Source organism: Equus przewalskii, chromosome 2, assembly GCF_037783145.1.
Source record: "Equus przewalskii isolate Varuska chromosome 2, EquPr2, whole genome shotgun sequence".
Classification (NCBI taxonomy): domain Eukaryota; kingdom Metazoa; phylum Chordata; class Mammalia; order Perissodactyla; family Equidae; genus Equus; species Equus przewalskii.
This window is the reverse complement of record NC_091832.1, coordinates 27,309,301-27,326,749: the sequence shown is the minus strand read 5'-3', so window position 1 is coordinate 27,326,749 and position 17,449 is coordinate 27,309,301. Positions and strand designations below refer to the sequence as shown.

Below are 17,449 nucleotides of genomic sequence, written 5' to 3'. Positions count from 1 at the left end.
GCCGTGGGCACGTTTTGTCCACGGGATGAGTAAGTGTCAGTGTAAAAGCAAAGGGTACGTGTCAGGAGCTAAGCTCCTCTCTGTGCTTAATCTATTTATTAATGTTTATCCTTACATGCACTTTAAAAAGCAGGCACTACTATTATTCCCATTTTATGGAGAAGGCGACAGACTGAAAGGTAAGAAACTTTTTGATGACTTCTAAATCTGTTTCTCCACCCCCGCTTTTCTCCTGAGCTCCAGACCTTACATCCTGCTGCTTCCTTGGCATGGACACTCGGATGTCTGATAAATAGGCCTCTCAGAACACAGCCTTTCCTCCGCCAACCTCCTCTTCCCCTGCTCAGTAAGTCCTTGGAGTGCCACTGGGCTGCTCTCTTTAGCATCCCACATCCAATCCGTCAGCAAATCCTGTGTTCCCCACCTTTAGATGCGTCTAGAATCAGATCACTTCTTATCACCTTCAGTGATGCCATCATTATCACTGACCCACAAGAGCACAGCAGTCTCCCTGATTCTGCCATTGGCCCCTCCAGCCTGGTCTCAACACACCAGCCAGGACGTCAAAGAACAAACGTTTTTAATTTTGATGAAGTCCAATATACTGATTGATTTCTTTTGTAGTTTGTGCTTTTTATGCCCTATTTTTAAGATCTTTGCCCAACTCAAAGACGTTAAGATTTTCTCCTGTTTTCTTCCTGAAGTTTAATAGTTATAGCTCTTGCATTTAGATCTATGATTCATTTTGAGTTAATCTTTGTGTATGATGTGAGGTACGAGTCAAGGTTTATTTGTTTATTGCATATGGCTATCTAATTGTTCCATCTTCATTTGTGGAAAAGATTATCTTTTTCCGCCTAATTGCTTTGTCCCCTTTGTTAAAAATCAAATGACCACATGTGTAGGTCTGTTTCTATACTCAAAACTACACTGTCTTGATTACTGTAGCTTTTTAATGTCTTGAAATAGGGTAATGTAAGTCGTCCAACTTTGTTCTTTTTCAAAATTGTTTCAGCTATTCAGAATCCTTTGCATTTCCATATAAATTTTAGTATCACCTAATTTGTATCTTTTAAAAAGCCTACTGGGATTTGGCTGGTATTGCATTGATTCTGTAGATGAATTTGGGGAGAATTCACATCTTAACAATATTGAGTCTTCTCATCCTTGAGGATGGCATATCTCTTCATTATTTAAGTGATTTTTAATTTCACTCAACAACATTTTGTAATTTTCAGTGTATGGATCTTGCATCTTAGATGTCTTTTGTCAGATTTGTTCCTAAGTTTTTCATATTTTTGATGCTATTATAAGTGGTATTATTTTTGTCAATTTCAAATTCCAAATGGTCATTGCTAGTATATAGACATAGAGTTAATTTTTGCATATTGACTTCATCCTGCAGCCTTGCTACTTCATTCTTATAGTTCACTTATTAGTTCTAGTGGCTTTTTTGTAAGTTCCTTAGGATTTTTCACGTCTGTGAATAGACAGATTTATTTCTTCCTTCCTAATCTAGATGCCTTTTATTTCTTTTTCTTGTTGTATAGTACTGGCTAGCACCTCCAATACAATGTTGAATTAATAAGTGACATTTTATAAAATTAAAAACTCTTGATTTTCTTTTTTTTAAAGATTTTATTTTTCCTTTTTCTTCCCAAAGCCCCCCAGTACATAGTTGTGTAGTTTTGGTTGTGGGTCCTTCTAGTTGTGGCATGTGGGATGCCGCTTCAGTATGGTTTGATGAGCGGCGCCATGTCCACACCCAGGATTCGAACCGGTGAAACCCTGGGCCGCCAGAAGTGGAGCATGCGAACTTAACCACTGGGCCATGGGGCCAGACCCCACTCTTGATTTTCAAATGACATTGCTAAGAAAATAAAAGCAAGAGACAAACTGGGGGAAAATATTTGCAAAACATATATCCAACAAGGGACTTGCATCTAGAACATAAAAATTCTTAAAAGTCAACAATAAAAAGTGAAACCACGGGGCTGGCCCCGTGGCCGAGTGGTTACGTTCGCGCGCTCCGCTGCAGGCGGCCCAGTGTTTCGTTGGTTCGAATCCTGGGCGCGGACATGGCACTGCTCATCGGACCACGCTGAGGCAGCGTCCCACATGCCACAACTGGAGGAACCCACAACGAAGAATGCACAGCTATGTACCGGGGGGCTTTGGGGAGAAAAAGGAAAAAATAAAATCTTAAAAAAAAAAAAAAAAAAAAAAAAGTGAAACCACTCAATTAAAAAAAAGAGCATAAAATTTGAAAGACAGTTCACCAAAGAAGATAAACAGATGGCAAATAAATACATGAAATGATGATCAACATTATCAATCGTTAGGGAAATGCAAATTAAAACTACAGTGAGATAACACTACAAACTCATTGGAATGGCTAAAAATTAAAAAGGTTGACAATATCAAGTGATAAGAAAGTGGAGCAACTGGAACTTTCTGGGTTTTTTATTTATTTATTTTTTGGTGAGGAAGATTGTCGCTGAGCTAACATCTATGCAACCTTCCTCTATTTGGTATGTGGGATGCCACCACAGCGTGGCTTGGTGAGTGGTGTGTAGGTCTGTGCCTGAGATCCAAACCTGTGACCCCTGGGCTGCCAAAGCAGACCGTGTGAACTTAACCACTATGCCACAAGGCTGGCCCCTGGAATCTTCATACAGTGTTCAGAATTGTAAAATGGTACAACCACTTTTGAAAACAGTTTGGCGGTTTCTAAAAAAGTAAAATATGCACCCACCATATGACACAACATTGCACTACGCAGTATCTCCCAAGAGAAATGAAAGCATACATCCATGCCAAGACTTGAACATGAATGTTCATAGCACATTTATTTGTAATAGCCAGACTGGAAACCACGCAATGTCCTTCAACAGGGGATTGGATAAACAACTTGCAGTATATTCATACAGTGGAATACTACTCAGTTATGAAAAGGAACAAACTTCATACATGCAACAAAATGGAGAAATCTTAATGCTGTGGAGTGAAGGAAACCAGACAAAGACTGCATACTGTATGATTTCATTTCTGGAAAATATAAACTAATCTCCTGTGGTGGAAAGATTAGTGGTTGCCTGGGAGGGGGAGGTCAGGAGAGAAGAATCAAAAAAGGACATGGGGAAACTTTTGGGGGTGATAGATGTTCATTATCTTGATTGTGGTAATGGTTTCATGTGTGTACACATGTCAAAACTCATCATATTGTACATTTTTAATATGTACAGTTTATTGTGTGTCAATTATACCACAATAAAGATGTAACAAAAAAGTAAACAAGAAAAAAATTTTTTTTTAAGATTCATACCTGAGCCAACGTTTGTTGCCAATCTTCTTTTTTTCTTCTTCTTCTCCCCAAAGCCCCCCAGTACATAGTTGTATATTTTTTTAGTTGTGGGTCCTTCTAGTTGTGGCATGTGGGATGCCACCTCAGCACAGCTTGATGAGCGGTGCCATGTCTGCACCCAGGATCCGAACTGGCGAAACCCTGGGCCGCCGAAGCTTGCAAACTTAACCACTTGGCCATGGGGCCAGCCCCTATAGCACTTCTTGCCCCCTGGCATCACATTATATATGTATTCATTTTCTGTCTTCCTCATTAAAATGTGAGCTCCCCAAGAACAGGAATTGTGTCTTTTCTTCTTCCCTTTTTTTTTTTTTTTTTTTTGCTGAGGAAGACTGGCCCTGAGCTAACATCCATGCCCATCTTCCTCTACTTTATATGTGGGACGCCTACCACAGCATGGCTTGCCAAGCTATGTAAGTGCCCAGTGTGTCAGAGATAGGCAGCATTTATTGAAATAATTAGTAAGTGAATGAATTAATTAATGAATCAGCCCTGGCCAAGGCCACATAGCTAGTAAGTGGCACTTGGAACTAAAACCCAGATCTGTCTAATGCAAAATGTGCATAACCTTGCCTGCTGTGTTACACAGTTCTTCCAGAACTACCCTGTGAAGTGGGCGCCATGATTCGCCTCACTTGGCAGAACAGGAAGTAGGGTTGGAGAGGAGAAATGACTTCTTCCCCAGGGTCACATAGTGAGTCTATGGCAAGGTCAGCTGACATCTGGATTTGGCTGCCAGGTGCAGTCGGAGGCAGACACATGACCCCAGCCCCCAGCAGGAGCATCCAGGAGAGGAAGTTCAAGGAGTCAGATGCTGACAGTGCACACTGCCCACATGTGCTAACCACGGAGGCTTCTGGGAAGGCTGGGTTCAGACTGCATTTCAAGCTGTTTCATGCCTCTCTGCCTTTGCCCAGCCACCACTGCCTGCAGCGCCCTTCCTCCCTGACCTCCCAGCTCCCCCTTATCCTTGGAGACCCTGCTTGAGCATCACCTCCTCCAAGAGTCCTTCTCTGTCCCTGCAGCTCCCTGAGTCTAGGTCTATCGTATTTGAATGAATAATGAGTGAATGAATGAATGGCACTTATTCACTTTCATTCATTCATTCAATCATAAATATTGAGTTCCTACTTTGTGCCAAGTGCTGAGGATACAACCATTGGTCCCTGCCCTCCAGGGGCTTGAGCCTAGCAGGGAGACATCACAGTGGACAAAAGGGCATGTGACCTCATTGGCCAGTCAGTGAGGGGCTTTCTGAGGCCAGAAGTAGGGGTGTGAAGAGCAAAAGAGGAGTGTTCCTGGCAGAGGGCTGAGAAGAGGAGAGATGCCCAGAACGGATAGAGCTCAGAGTACCAGCGGGAGGTAAAGTAGGGGCTGGGGGCATCCACACGGGCCTCATGCAAAAAGTATCCAGCTGAACTGAGTAAGGCGAGGAGACCATCCCAACGGAGGAATCCGTGGGGCAGGTGGGAGTGGTTCGGGCAGAGCTGGCAGGGAGATTCCTCCCCAACACACACACCCTTCTGGAGGCTCCTCGTGGTTCCTGGTCTCTCCTACTCCTGGAGGTGGGGGGCGAGCAGAGACTTGGACCCCTTCAGGCTCTACCATGCAGGTGACTAGTTGCCGCGATTACCTGGAGACCTGACAAAATGGCTTCTCACTGTTTTATTTCGAGTTAGCCAGAAGAAAACTAGCCCTTCCCAGATCCCCCACCTGTCTGGCCGGAAACAGAAATAGCAAACAAGGCTTTGGCCTTGGATGGACTTGGGAGCTAGTCTCAGTTCTCCCTGCTCAGTGACCTTGGGCTGGTTTAACTTTTCTGAGCCTCAGTCTTCTCGTCTGTAAAAATTGGCACAATAGGGGCTGGCCCGGTGGCATAGTGGTTAAGATCAAGTATTCCACTTCAGCAGCCCAGGATTCGCAGGCCCGAATCCCAGGTGCAGACCTAGCATGGCTCGTCAAGCCACGCTGTGGCAGCGTCCCACATAAAGTAAAGGAAGATTGGCACGGATGACAGCTTGGCAACAATTTTCCTCAAGCAAAAAAAGGAAGATTGGCAACAGATGTTAGCTCAGCGCCAATCTTCCAAGAATAAAAAAAGAAATTAGCAGAATAACAACACCTACTCACAAGGTTGTGTGGGGAGGAAATGTGATGTTGTGATGGTTTGTGACAGTGAGGGTTACCCCCCTCCTCCAATTTGCCAAAACAAGTTAACCCGGTAAAATCTACCCAGAGTGGCATAGTGGGATTAAACTAATAGATGAGCTGTTTGGGACCAGCCAGAACGCCAGCCTTGATGCCCTGCGTCTCCAGAGGCCAGACTGGCAAGGGTGGAGTGGATCTTAGAAGCAAAGGTGCCTCCCTTGCCCTTGCCCCTAACCCAAGTGGGTCCTGACCACCGAGACTTGGTCCTCTTGTGATCTGATTTGCAGGCCTCTTCTGTGGCCTCAAGGGGGTAATGAAGAGTGAGATAAACCCCAGCGTAAGTCCCAGCTCTGCTGTGTGACCTGAGACAAACCACACAGCTGAGCCTCAGTCTCCTCAGTTCTAAAATGGGCCCACTATGACGCTCTCAAAGGGTTGCTGCCCCCAAAGCATAAGGGACTGACTACCCGGCCTCATAAATTCCAGCTGTCCAGTCCACAGGCCAACTGCACTCCCTCTGGAATCTCAGCTGTCTGTCTGTCCTGCCTCCTCCCCCAAGTGTCCAAGTCCCTGTCTGGGCCCCGGGAGGAAGCCGTGGGGGCTGTTGAACATGGACCCTGAACGTTGAAAAGGAGGCCCCAGGCCAGGGCCAATGGGCTCCGGGAAAAGGGCAGCTGGGTGGGGAGGGAGCATCTGTATACCATCAGCTTTCTGGAGAGGCGTCGCCAGGTCCCTGAGCAGGGGCCCACCTGGGGAATTAAGAGGAGAGGGGGGCTGGAGAGAGACACCATCCCAGCGAGTGAGCCAGTGCAGCGGATGCTCTCGTTCCCGAGCCTCCCCAACCCTCCTCCCGGGCGTCTCGCTGAATCTCTCTGTCCTCTGAAGCAGGGGTCATCGTTATCCCTGTTTTACAGAGAAGAAAACTGAGGCTCAGAGAGAGGAAGCGACTTGGCCAGCTTCCTCGGGCCCGGGGCGCCCTCTGCTCCACTGTCCCCCGCGCCGCGGTGACCGCTCAGTGGCCTGGCGCGGGGGAGGGCCCGGGGCGGGGCGGGGCGGACCGACGGCCCGGGGCGGGCGGCCGGGAGGCGAGCCGCGGGCCATGGAGGCTGGGGGCTGCCTCTACCAGTTCCGGATCGCGCTGCTGGGGGACGCGGCCGTGGGCAAGACGTCGCTGCTGCGGCGCTACGTGGCGGGCGCGCCCGGGGCCCCGCAGCCGGAGCCCGAGCCCGAGGCGGAGCCGCCCACGGTGGGCGTCGAGTTCTACAGCCGCGCGCTGCAGCTGCCGGCCGGGCCGCGCGTCAAGCTGCAGCTCTGGGACACGGCGGGCCACGAGCGCTACAGGTGCGGGGCCGTGGGCCGGGGGGTGGGCCCGACTGAGGGCGTCGATGCCCGTCCTCCCGGCCAGGGGGTCCCTCAGAAGAGCCAACCTCAGAGGCCCAAGGAGAGCTCTAGGGGTCCCTGCCCTGGGTCTCTGGTCCTTCACTCTGAGACAGTCATCCTCCAACTACGGCTGGGGGAGCCAAGGCCCTGAGCAGGACCCTGAGACCTGGTGCCGCCCTAAAGGGACCGCCAGGCCTCGGGGGGAGGGGTGGGAAGATCTGGACGTTGAAAGCTGGAGGGATGAATGACCCGGGTGCTGAGAGAGCCCACAGAGGCAGAGAAAGGGAGGCGTCCCAGAGACAGAAAAGGAAGAGAGATGGATGTTGGCCTTGAAGGATGCGGAGGAGTTTGCCAGGCAAAGAATGCGAAACAAAGACCAGCTTTGTTTCAGGAAAACATCAGGCTTCAGGAGAGGGAGCGGAGGAATGGGCAGGAGGGTGTGTGAATCACACCCGCTCCCTAACTGGGGAGGACGCAGTCTTGTGGGACAGACACAGACACCGAATATGGGGAACAAAAGCACAGGACGGTGTGAAATGAGCTATCTGGGGGGATGAGGCAGTCAGGGGATGGGGGTCCTGCTTCTGGGGGTGTCTGGAAGGCATCAGCCTCTTCCAATGCACTCTTCAACCCCACCAGGTGCATCACCAGGTCCTTCTACCGGAACGTGGTGGGTGTCCTGCTGGTCTTTGATGTGACAAACAGGAAGTCCTTTGAACACATCCCAGACTGGCACCAGGAGGTCATGGCCACTCGTGGCCCCGACAAGGCCATCTTCCTGCTGGTTGGCCACAAGAGTGACCTGCAGAGCACCCGCTGTGTCTCGGCTCAGGAGGCAGAGGAACTGGCCACCTCCCTGGGCATGGCCTTCCTGGAGACCTCAGCCAAAAATAACTGCAACGTGGATCTGGCTTTTGACACCCTTGCTGATGCCATCCAGCAGGCCCTGCAGCAGGGGGACATCAAGCTGGAGGAGGACTGGGGGGGTGTCCGACTTATCCACAAGACCCAAATCGCCAGGTCCACCAGCAGGAAGCAGCACCCAGGCCCATGCCACTGTTGACTCTGGGAGGGAACGGGTTAAAGTGGTGCTGGCCTCCGAGGAGCTGGCGGGAGGGAGAGTTAGTGTCCCTCTGGAGGGCAAATGGAAGAATGTGTGCAAAGGGTTAATATAAAGTCTCCTGGCAAAGTCATGCTTCCTGGGTTTTGAGGTCTCCGGAGCTCAGCCACTCTCTACCAGAAGGGTCTAAGGCCGGACCTTCCTGTCTTTGACCCTGTTTCCTGTTTGTCCCTGGGGCTCATAAAAGACCCCACCTCTCAGGGAGGTGCGGGCATGAATGAGATAATGGATGGGATATGCTCAGCCAGAGCATGCCACTCAGTGAGAATCGAATGACAAGAGCTGTCATCACCATTCTCTCTTGGCCGGGCCGTGACCATTTCTGGCAGCATCCCTGGGCTCGGACACCGAGATGCTCAGCGTCTGGACGCCACTGCACAGGTGAGGATGGGTGCAGGGCATTTCGGGGAGAGCCCGCCTCGCAGCCTCCTTACGTCCTCAGGCTTGGAGGAGTCTTTTTGTAAAAATTTCTTGGTGAGGAAGATTAGTCCTGAGCTAACGTTTGCCGCCAATCCTCATCTTTTCACTGAGGAAGATTGGCCCTGAGTAACATCTGTGCCTATCTTCCTCTATTTTATATGTGGGAGTCCTGCCACAGCATGGCTTGATGAGCGGTGCTAGGTCTGTGCCTGGGATCTGAACCAGTGAACTCCAGGCCACCGAAGCAGAGTGCATGAACTTAACCACTATGCCACCAGGCCAGCCCCTTGGATGAGTCTTAAAGTGTGGCCTCAAACCCAGGGTTGCTGCCCAAGCCCCTCCTCCAAGGCCAGGGGCTGGATCTGGATCTGGGATGAACATGAATGAGCAGCTCCAAAGTTGGGCACCCAGTGGACACTGGGATTAGCCACCAAGATCCCCTTTCCGGGCTGAAGATCCAACCTATAGCCTTGCCACCCCAGCTGCTGGGAGTGCTGCCCAATGAGGGACCTCAGCTTGCCGCACTTTCTGGGATCTGCCCACCCCTCAGGGGCAGCCACCATGCAATGTCACTCTAAGGGGGGAGGCTGCTCAAAGGCCCAGCCCTCTTGTCCCAACACTGGACAACTCTGAAGGTCAAACCCAGCTTCATCACTCTCTCTGGGAGGCCACTGTTGCAACAACATCACAGCTAAGTTCTTCCTCTGCTCAATCCTGCTTCCTTCCTTTCCTCCCCGAAGCAGGTACTGAGTTCAAGAATCTTCTCATGTCTGCACACCAACCTCCAACTCAGTCTGCCTTGCAACAGAAACTGCTAGGCAGAGAATGTCCTGGAGCAATCAGGGCAGGCTTCATGGAGGAAATGGGGTTTATGTTGGGAAGAATCTCAACAAGTGTAGAGGGTGTGTCTTGGGGGTGTCATTGTGCCAGTGGGCATGAGAAGGGCATGGGCAGCTGCCACAGCAAAAAGAGTGCACCCACTTAACTCACTTTGGGACCTGGAGCCGGTACAGTCCACCTCCTTGAGTCCAGATTCCTTCTCAGTAACATGTGACAGATAATCCCTCCTTCCTAGGTTCTTGGGAGGTTTTCAATCAGGGTGAGTTTCTTAGCTTCCTCCCCACGGGGCCTGGGCCGGGTGGGTCTCCCTGTGCGCGGACTGCCTCCTCCTTTTAAAACAGCATCACTCAGCCTTATGACAGTCTTGCAAGGTCAGCACGATCATGCTCGTGTCACACAGGGGAAAGCCTGGGTCAGGAGAGGGAAATGATCTCTAGAGCACATGACCGTTCCTTCAGCAGATCTTTCTAAGGAGCATCTCCTCTGTTCTGGGCTCTGGAAATACATCCGTGAACATGACAGGAAACCCCTCCTGGGGCTGACATTATAGTGGAAGAGAGAAAAAACGAGGCAGTAAGTGAATGAAATGGTTTCCGTTTGTAAGTGCTGTAAAGACCACAGGTCCCAGGGATGGGACTGAGAGTGACAGGGGCTCCTTTAGAGCTTGTGGTCATGGAGGGCCTCTCTGAGGAGATGACCTTTGAGCTGAGACCCGGAGGAGGAGGAGGAGCCAAGCTAAGAGCAGAGACTCAGGCAGAAGGAAGAGCGGCCAGCACTGATGGAGCCCTCCTTGTTAACAAGGTAGGTACCAGGTACGCTTATGACTCCATTTTACTGATGTGGAGACTGAGGCCCAGAGAGCTTAAGTGAAGCCAGTAAGTAAAGGGGGAGCCCCGAGGCAAGGAAGAGCCGGGCTCTTAGTAGGAATTTACTGGAGGTCTGAGCAGCTACAGTGAAGTGAAGAAGCAGGGAGTGACCTGCAACTGGGTTTGTGGCTTCTGATCTCATGGAGCTTCCCCGTAGTAAAAGTCTACAGTGAGGCTTGTTTGGGAGATAAGCGGCTGGTCCTGGGGAGGGAGGTGGGGCTTTGGCCGTCGGGTGCTCAAAGCAAATCCCCAAATCCCTGGAAAAAAGAGAGGAAGAAAAAGCTGACCCTCCCCGCTCGGGATCCTGGCGGGGCATTGAAGGACCAGCCCGAAGCGCTGGCCCACCCAGGACAGGGTCCACCTCCAGGGGAGAGACAGTGCCCATCGTCCCCAGTTGCCTCCCTTGAGGAATGTTCAGCAGGCTGGAGTCACCCATCTCCCTGACCCTCACAGCCTCAGTTTCCCATCTGTGAAGCGGGGATAAGCACAGTTTCTGTCTCACAGGGCTGTTGTGAGGATTAAACGCGCTATTATGGCCACATATGGCTCATGCACTGTGAGCTATGTCTTTTGCTAATGGCTTATTAACCCCGCAGCAACCCTGTGACTTTGGCTCATCTTGTCCGTTTCACAGACAGGGACCTAACGTCGGGGCAGGAAACTGGTGTGGCTGAATCTGTGAACCCAGGGCAGCGTAGTGCTCCACCAGCCTCGTCCACTGCCTTGGGCCGGGCCTGGAAGGTCCTACCTTGCCTCAGGGCTCTGAGCACCCCCGTCACAAGCCCCCTGGGTGTGGCAAAACCTCTGGAGACTCTACGTGGCTTTGATGGGTGTGATTCTGGATGGATGCAGCCCTGCCCAGCCCCGAGCCCGCTGGCTAGAGGAAAGGCAGAGGACAGCAGTGGAGAGAGGGAGGAGGCCGAGAGGGGCAGGCCCACCCGAGAGCTGAGCCCCACCTCCCACCACTGTTCATTTGCAGGCCTTCTCTCCTGGGAGCAGGCCCCGCACCCAGTTTGCCATTGCTGTCACAGTTCAGGCCCCCTGGTCTCCAGTGTAGATCTTCAGGGGCTCAGGTCTCTAGGGTGTCCTGTGTGATTCAGCATCCACATTGCCCCAGAGGGATCTTTTTAAAGTAGATTGGACCTGGCTGCTCCCCTCCTGGAATCCTTCTCCGGCTCCCCATCACCCACTGGATAAAATCCAAACCTGTCCCCTGACCCTGGTCCAGGCCTTTCCTGATCTGGTGCCTGCTGCATCTCCACCGGCTTTGCCCCACCAGATTCTGAACCACTTGCAGGCCTGGGCATTGCACGTGCTGTTTCCTTTGCCGGGACGGCCCCGGCCCCAGCCCTCTCTCTCCTCCCTGTGATATCACCTCCTCTTAACCATCACATTATCCCGGCTGCCAAAATTAGGGCAGGCTTGGCAGTCACACCTGATTTGAATCCCAGCTCCACCATGTATAACTGTGGAACCCTGGGCGTCATCATCCTAAGCCTCAGTGGACTCATCTGTAAAATGGGGATAAAAATATCTACCTCACGGGGTTTTAGAAAGGATCAGAGGAGAAATCAAAGGCAGTGCTTGTCACACGGTGGGAATTCCCGAAATGGAGTCCCCTCCTCGTTCCCCTGAGGGTTTTACTATTAATCACTGTAACGGAACAGAGACTACCAAAGTAACCACTTTGGGGAAATAACAAGGATTTCCAGACACTAACAAAGTTCTTAAAGGTCCTGACCCCCTTCTGGAGATATGGAATGGGCTCTGCTTTCTTATTAAGGGTGAAGTTCTAGAATCTTCCCTTGGGGTTTATCCCTAGGCTATTCTGAGCAAGCAAAGCTCCCTCTCCAAGGCAGCACCCTGGCCAAACCCTCCAGCCACAGCAGCTTCAACAGAACAGGCTCCTTGGCCTCTAGACCCTTTTTTTTTTTTCTGGTGAGGAAGATTGTCACTGAGCTAACATCTGTGCCGATCTTCCTCTATTTTGTTGTGGGATGCCGCCATAGTATGGCTTGATGAGCGGTCCTAGGTCTACGCCCAGGATCCAAACCTGTGAATCCTGGGCTGCTGAAGTGGAGCGTGCGAACTTAACCACTATGCCACCAGGCCAGCCCCTCTAGGGCTTTCCATGAGCTGTACCCTCAGCCTGAAAACCTTGCAATCCAGGCCTGAATCTATCCCGTTTGCCTTTTAGAAGGAACAGAGCCAAAGTCTGCCACCATGGGACCCTGTCTGAAGATTCTGCCTGCTCTGGGGGCAGTGGGTGAAGAGGGAAGACCCATCCTGTTCACCAGGCACAGGCTGGAACTGCAGGCGTCTGGGTAGGAACCCGGCCTCTGTGCTCTATGTCTGAGCCGCGGTCTCTTCATGGTAAAATAAGAGTGATTCCCAGGGCCAGCTGGGTGGTGTAGCAGTTAAGTTCGCATGCTCTGCTTCAGCGGCCTGGGGTTCACTGATTCGGATCCTGGGTGCAGATCTACGCACTGCTTATCAAGCCACGCTGTGGCAGGTGTCCCACATATAAAGTGGAGGAAGATGGGCACGGATGTTAGCTCAGGGCAGTCTTCCTCAGCAAAAAGAGGAGGATTGGCGGCAGATGTTAGCTCAGGGCTAATCTTCCTCAAAAGAGTGATTCCCACCTCACAGGCTTGCTAGAGGATTAAATATGACGTGTGTTAAGTGCCCAATAAGCGTTAAGTTCCTTCTGCTAACAAGCCGCCTTTGTGTCTTTCATGTGTTGTTCCTTTACCTGGAACATCCTTCCTCCATCTCTGTCAAAATTCTGTTCATCTTTCCAGGCTGGCCCCATAGCACAGGGGTTAAGTTCCGTGTGCTCTGCTTCAGTGGCCCGGGATTGTGGGTTTGGATCCCGGGTGCAGACCTACACCATTCATCAGCCATGCTGTGGCAGTGACTCACATACAAAGTAGAGGAAGATTGGCACAGGTGTTAGCTCAGGGCTAATCTTCCTCCAACAAAAAAAGAGGAAGATTGGCAATGGATGTTAGCTCAGGGCAAATCTTCCTCACCAAAAAAAAAACTTCTGTTCATCCTTCAAGGCTCGGCCCAACCTAATATATCAGTTCCTTCTCTGAGCCTTTAGGCACATGAGTGGCTCTCTTCTTTGGAGATTTCAGGCTGTGTTGTCTTTATCTTTTTGCCCCACTACACTGTAGCTCTTCAAGGCCAGGGCTGATTCTCTTCGGGAGGGTGCCTTGGGCAAGGGAACACTGGGCTTTTTAAAACTACTATGGGGGGGGGGGGCCAGCCTGGTGGTGTAGTGGTTAAGTTTGCACCCTCTGCTTTGGTGGCCTGGGGTTCACGGGTTTGGCTCCTAGGTATGGACATAAACACCGCTCATCAAGCCATGCTTTGGTGGGGTCCCACATACAAAATAGAGGAAGATGGGCACAGATGTTAGCTCAGGGACAGTCTTCCTCAGCAAAAAGGAGGATTGGAACAGTGTTAGCTCAGGGCCAATCTTCCTCACCAAAAAATAAAATATATTACGGAAATTTTCAAACATACCAAAACTAAAGCAGCTGGTATAAAGTATAAAATAGTACAAAGAACTCCTTGTATCCGTAACTCAGCTTCAACAAATATCAACAGGAATGGCCCATCTTGTGTGGCTTTTCCCCCTCGCTGTATGAATGTTTATTCAGGATCCTGGCTCTGGCAGGGGACCGGGGCTCCATCTCTTGTTGACAGGTGTGGATCTTTCCAGAGCCCCTGGCTGGGACAACTCCTGTGAAGTCTCAGTTGGGAAGGGCAAGCTCTGCATTGCACAACCCTCATTCCTGCAGGTACAGGCCCAGGGCTGGGACTCAGGCCAGCAGAGAGGAAGAAGGGACGTCCTAGCATATGGGGGCTATGGCCTGCTCCCCATGGTCTTTCAAGCTACCACCTGGGGAACACGCAGGATGGATATGGGACCAGGGCCTCTATTTTGGGGAAGCCCTGCTTCTGTTTTGATGGGACCTAGCTCTGCAAGGTGGTTTCAAATGGCACTCTGTGACATGTCCTTGCAGAGGTGTGGCGGAAGCTTCACTAAGCCTGGGTCTGGGCATGTGCTGGGGAGCCCAGACCTGGAAGCCCCTGATCGTCTTGGGGTTCTGCTTCAGTTCTCTTGCCGTGCATCTGAACCAGCCCAGGGCCACGTGCTTTGTGCCTCAGCTCTGGTCTGGTTCCTTCTCTCCACTGGCCTCCTGCATCGTCCCACCTTTGCTCTCTGGAAGTACCAGTTCACATCATCCTTCTAGGAGATGCGACTGTGGGCAAATCATCCTTGCTGAGGCGCTACCCAGAGGGCATCTCTGTCGAGGGCGTCACCCAGACGGTGCTGGCGGACTTCTCCATGCACTTTGTAGAGGGAGAGCCCGGGGTCCAGGTAAAGATCCAGTTCTGGGTCACAGCTGGCCAGGAAAGGTTCCAGTGAACATGGCAGTGGCAGGCCCCTGAGCTTGGCCCCTGCCTGCTGCCTTCTACACCATCCACCCCTGAGGGGGAGAGCCCACGCCCCAGGAAGAGAAGGGGCCAGAGAAGGGGCCTTGGAGGCCATGAGAAGGATGGACTATGGACCAAGAGCACAGGTCTGAGTCCTGGCCTGCTCAATGACTCCAAATGGGTCACATTACCCCTTTGGAACCCAGGGTTCTTACCTGGAAAATAAAGGGCTACTCTGAGTGACTCTAGAAGCCTTTTCTAACTACCCATAATTAGGAGAGCTCAGTCCAGCTCCGCCCGCCCCCTCCCTGCCTCACCTCATGCAGGCATAGGCCACCCTCCACAGGATGGCTTCCTGGGCCCAGATGGCTCCTCCTGTGTCCTCAAAACTCAGCCCCGTTGTTGCGACCCTCCCCACCCCGCCTTTTGGTTAATTCCTTCTCAGGAAAACCTCTGAAGCCTGACTCCTTTTAGTCCAAATTAACTGTAGCAACCTCCTGGCTGGGCCCCGCCTTGCCTGCTCCCATTCCGCTCTCCACACTGGCAGCCAGAGCAAGGCTTTTACCATGCAAATATAGTCACCTCCGTCCTCCATCCAAAATGCCACTGGCTTCTCAACCCTGTACAGTGCTTTCAAACTTTTTGTTTATATGCCCGTTTTTAGCATCAAAATCCTCTTATCAGATGGAATTTTCCCATAGCCCTAAAGTGACGAGTAATTAAGAGATTGCTCAGGCTGAAGAAGGGTCAGAAGCCCAGAGGCAGCCTGCTAGGGCTCCCGCCTCCTGCAAGACACACACACACGCACACATGCGCGCACATGCACTCATGTGTGGCAGCCTCCAAAGCATGGGCACTGGGCCATACCACTAAGCCTGAGAGCTATCCACCCACCACGCTCACTTTCTGCTCATCTCTGGCCCTTCTCTCCTAATGCTGCACCTTGTGCTTGAGCAGCACTGACGCACTCACTTCTTCACACCACTAGGCCTTTGCATATGCTGTTCCCGTTCCTTAGTTACTCCCCTCTGTGTGTCCACGGGACTAAGGGAGACAGTTTAGGGCACAGTTAAGAGTGCCGGCTCTGGAGTCAGATGCACTTGGCTGAAATCTCGGACCATCACTACTTACTGTATGATCTTGAGTAAATTACTTAAACTCTCGAAGTCTTAGTTTCCTCACTGGAAAATGGGATTAAATGAGATATTACAAAGAAGGAGCTTGACACATACTAGGCATATTCTTTCTTCTTCAGCCTTCTTGGGAACACACCATGAGCTCATCCACAGGGGGTGCTCAGCAGGGCACAGGGTACCAAGTAAGCACCCTGCAAAGGCCCTCCCGATGCTGCAGCACAGGCCTCCATCAGCCCCGCTACCCCTCGAGCTCCTTGGCACGTGTTAAGGCCTCTGTGTGCACGGCACTGTGCCAGGCTCTGGGCAACAAAGACGAGCAGGTGTGGTTACTTAGCGAGGCAGAGGGCCTCGTGCCCAGGGTGGGGGCAGAGCCACATCAGAGATGGGCAGAGTCAGATCCCGTACAGGTCACTTGGTGACACCCTTCTCTCCTGTACCCCCACATCGTCACCAAGGCCTGCGAGCACACCACTTAAACATCTTCCCAGTTCACCTCTTCTCTCCCCTTTATCACCACCTCACTCCAGGCAGCAGCCTTCTAATGAATCTCCGCCTCCATGACCGCCCCCTCTTCCCCTCCAGTCTATCTGTTTGCCACTGCTGGCCAAGGCGATCTTTTCAAAATGCAAATCTGACCATGTCATGCTCTTGCTTAAAATCCTTCAATGGCTCCTGTTACCTTTTGGGTAAAGCGCACTCTGTGCTGGGCCTACAAGGCACCGCATGACCTGGCCCGCCTCTCCTCAGCACAGTCCTCAGGCTGTACATGCAGCTCTCGCTCCAGCAAAGAGATCCCCACTTCCCTTCACCTGGTCCCTCAAATTACGGCTCAACTGGTCAGACCCCCTCTGCCAGCCCTGTGACCTCTCCCTTGCAGCCTTGTCACGGTGACAGTTCTCCATTTATCCAATCGCAGGATTGCTCCCTCTGTTTCCGTTCATCATTGTAGCCCAGGCCTAGCACAGGCACAGCGTCTGAATACTCGCTGACTGAACGAGCCCCTCAGTGTGCAGCTAGGACAAGACGCAGAGAGATGAGGCCACTTACCTGTCACACAGCTGATCACTAAGACTTCAAGAATTGAAGTCTCTTTGGGCCGGCCCAGTGGCTCAGCGGTTAAATGCACACGTTCCGCTTTGGCAGCCCAGGGTTTGCTGGTTTGGATCCCGGGTGCAGACATAGCACCGCTTGGCAAGCTGTGGTAGGTGTCCCACATAGAAAGTAGAGGAAGATGGGCATGGATGTTAGCTCAGGGCCAGTGTTCCTCAGCAAAAAGAGGAGGATTGGCAGCAGATGTTAGCTCAGGACTAATCTTCCTCAAAAAAAAAAAAGAAAAAAGAATTGAAGTCTCTTGATTCCACCCCAACTCTTTCCATTAAACTGCCTGATGCCCCGGTCGCCTCTGTCCTCAATAGAGGATTCAAAACTCTTTTTTTTTTTTTTTGAGGAAGATTAGCCCTGAGCTAACATCTGCTGCCAATCCTCCTCTTTTTGCTGAGGAAGACTGGCCCTGAGCTAACATCCATGCCCATCTTCCTCTACTTTCTATGTGGACACCTGCCACAGCATGGCTTGCCAAGCAGTGCCATGTCCGCACCCAGGATCCGAACCGGCGAACCCCAGGCGCCGAAGCAGAACGTGTGCACTTAACCGCTGCACCACTGGGCCAGTCCTCAAAACTCATTCTTGATTCCTTCTTGGCTGCTGAGGGCAGTGACTTGCTCCT

The 17,449-nt window shown here is 51.5% G+C and overlaps 1 protein-coding gene and 1 long non-coding RNA gene across 2 annotated transcripts; both read left to right on the top strand.

Moving 5' to 3' along the window:
* The first annotated feature begins 37 nt into the window (after positions 1-37).
* Positions 38-578, top strand: LOC139081952 (uncharacterized). Its single transcript, XR_011537492.1, has 2 exons — positions 38-346; positions 431-578. It is a non-coding gene; the product is annotated as an uncharacterized lncRNA (long non-coding RNA).
* A 5,983-nt stretch (positions 579-6,561) lies between these two features.
* On the top strand, positions 6,562-8,085 carry RAB42 (RAB42, member RAS oncogene family). Its single transcript, XM_070610537.1, has 2 exons — positions 6,562-6,853; positions 7,532-8,085. The coding sequence occupies exons 1-2, from the start codon at positions 6,612-6,614 to the stop codon at positions 7,953-7,955; spliced, it is 666 nt and encodes a 221-aa protein (XP_070466638.1). The 5' UTR covers positions 6,562-6,611; the 3' UTR covers positions 7,956-8,085.
* Positions 8,086-17,449: the final 9,364 nt, after the last annotated feature.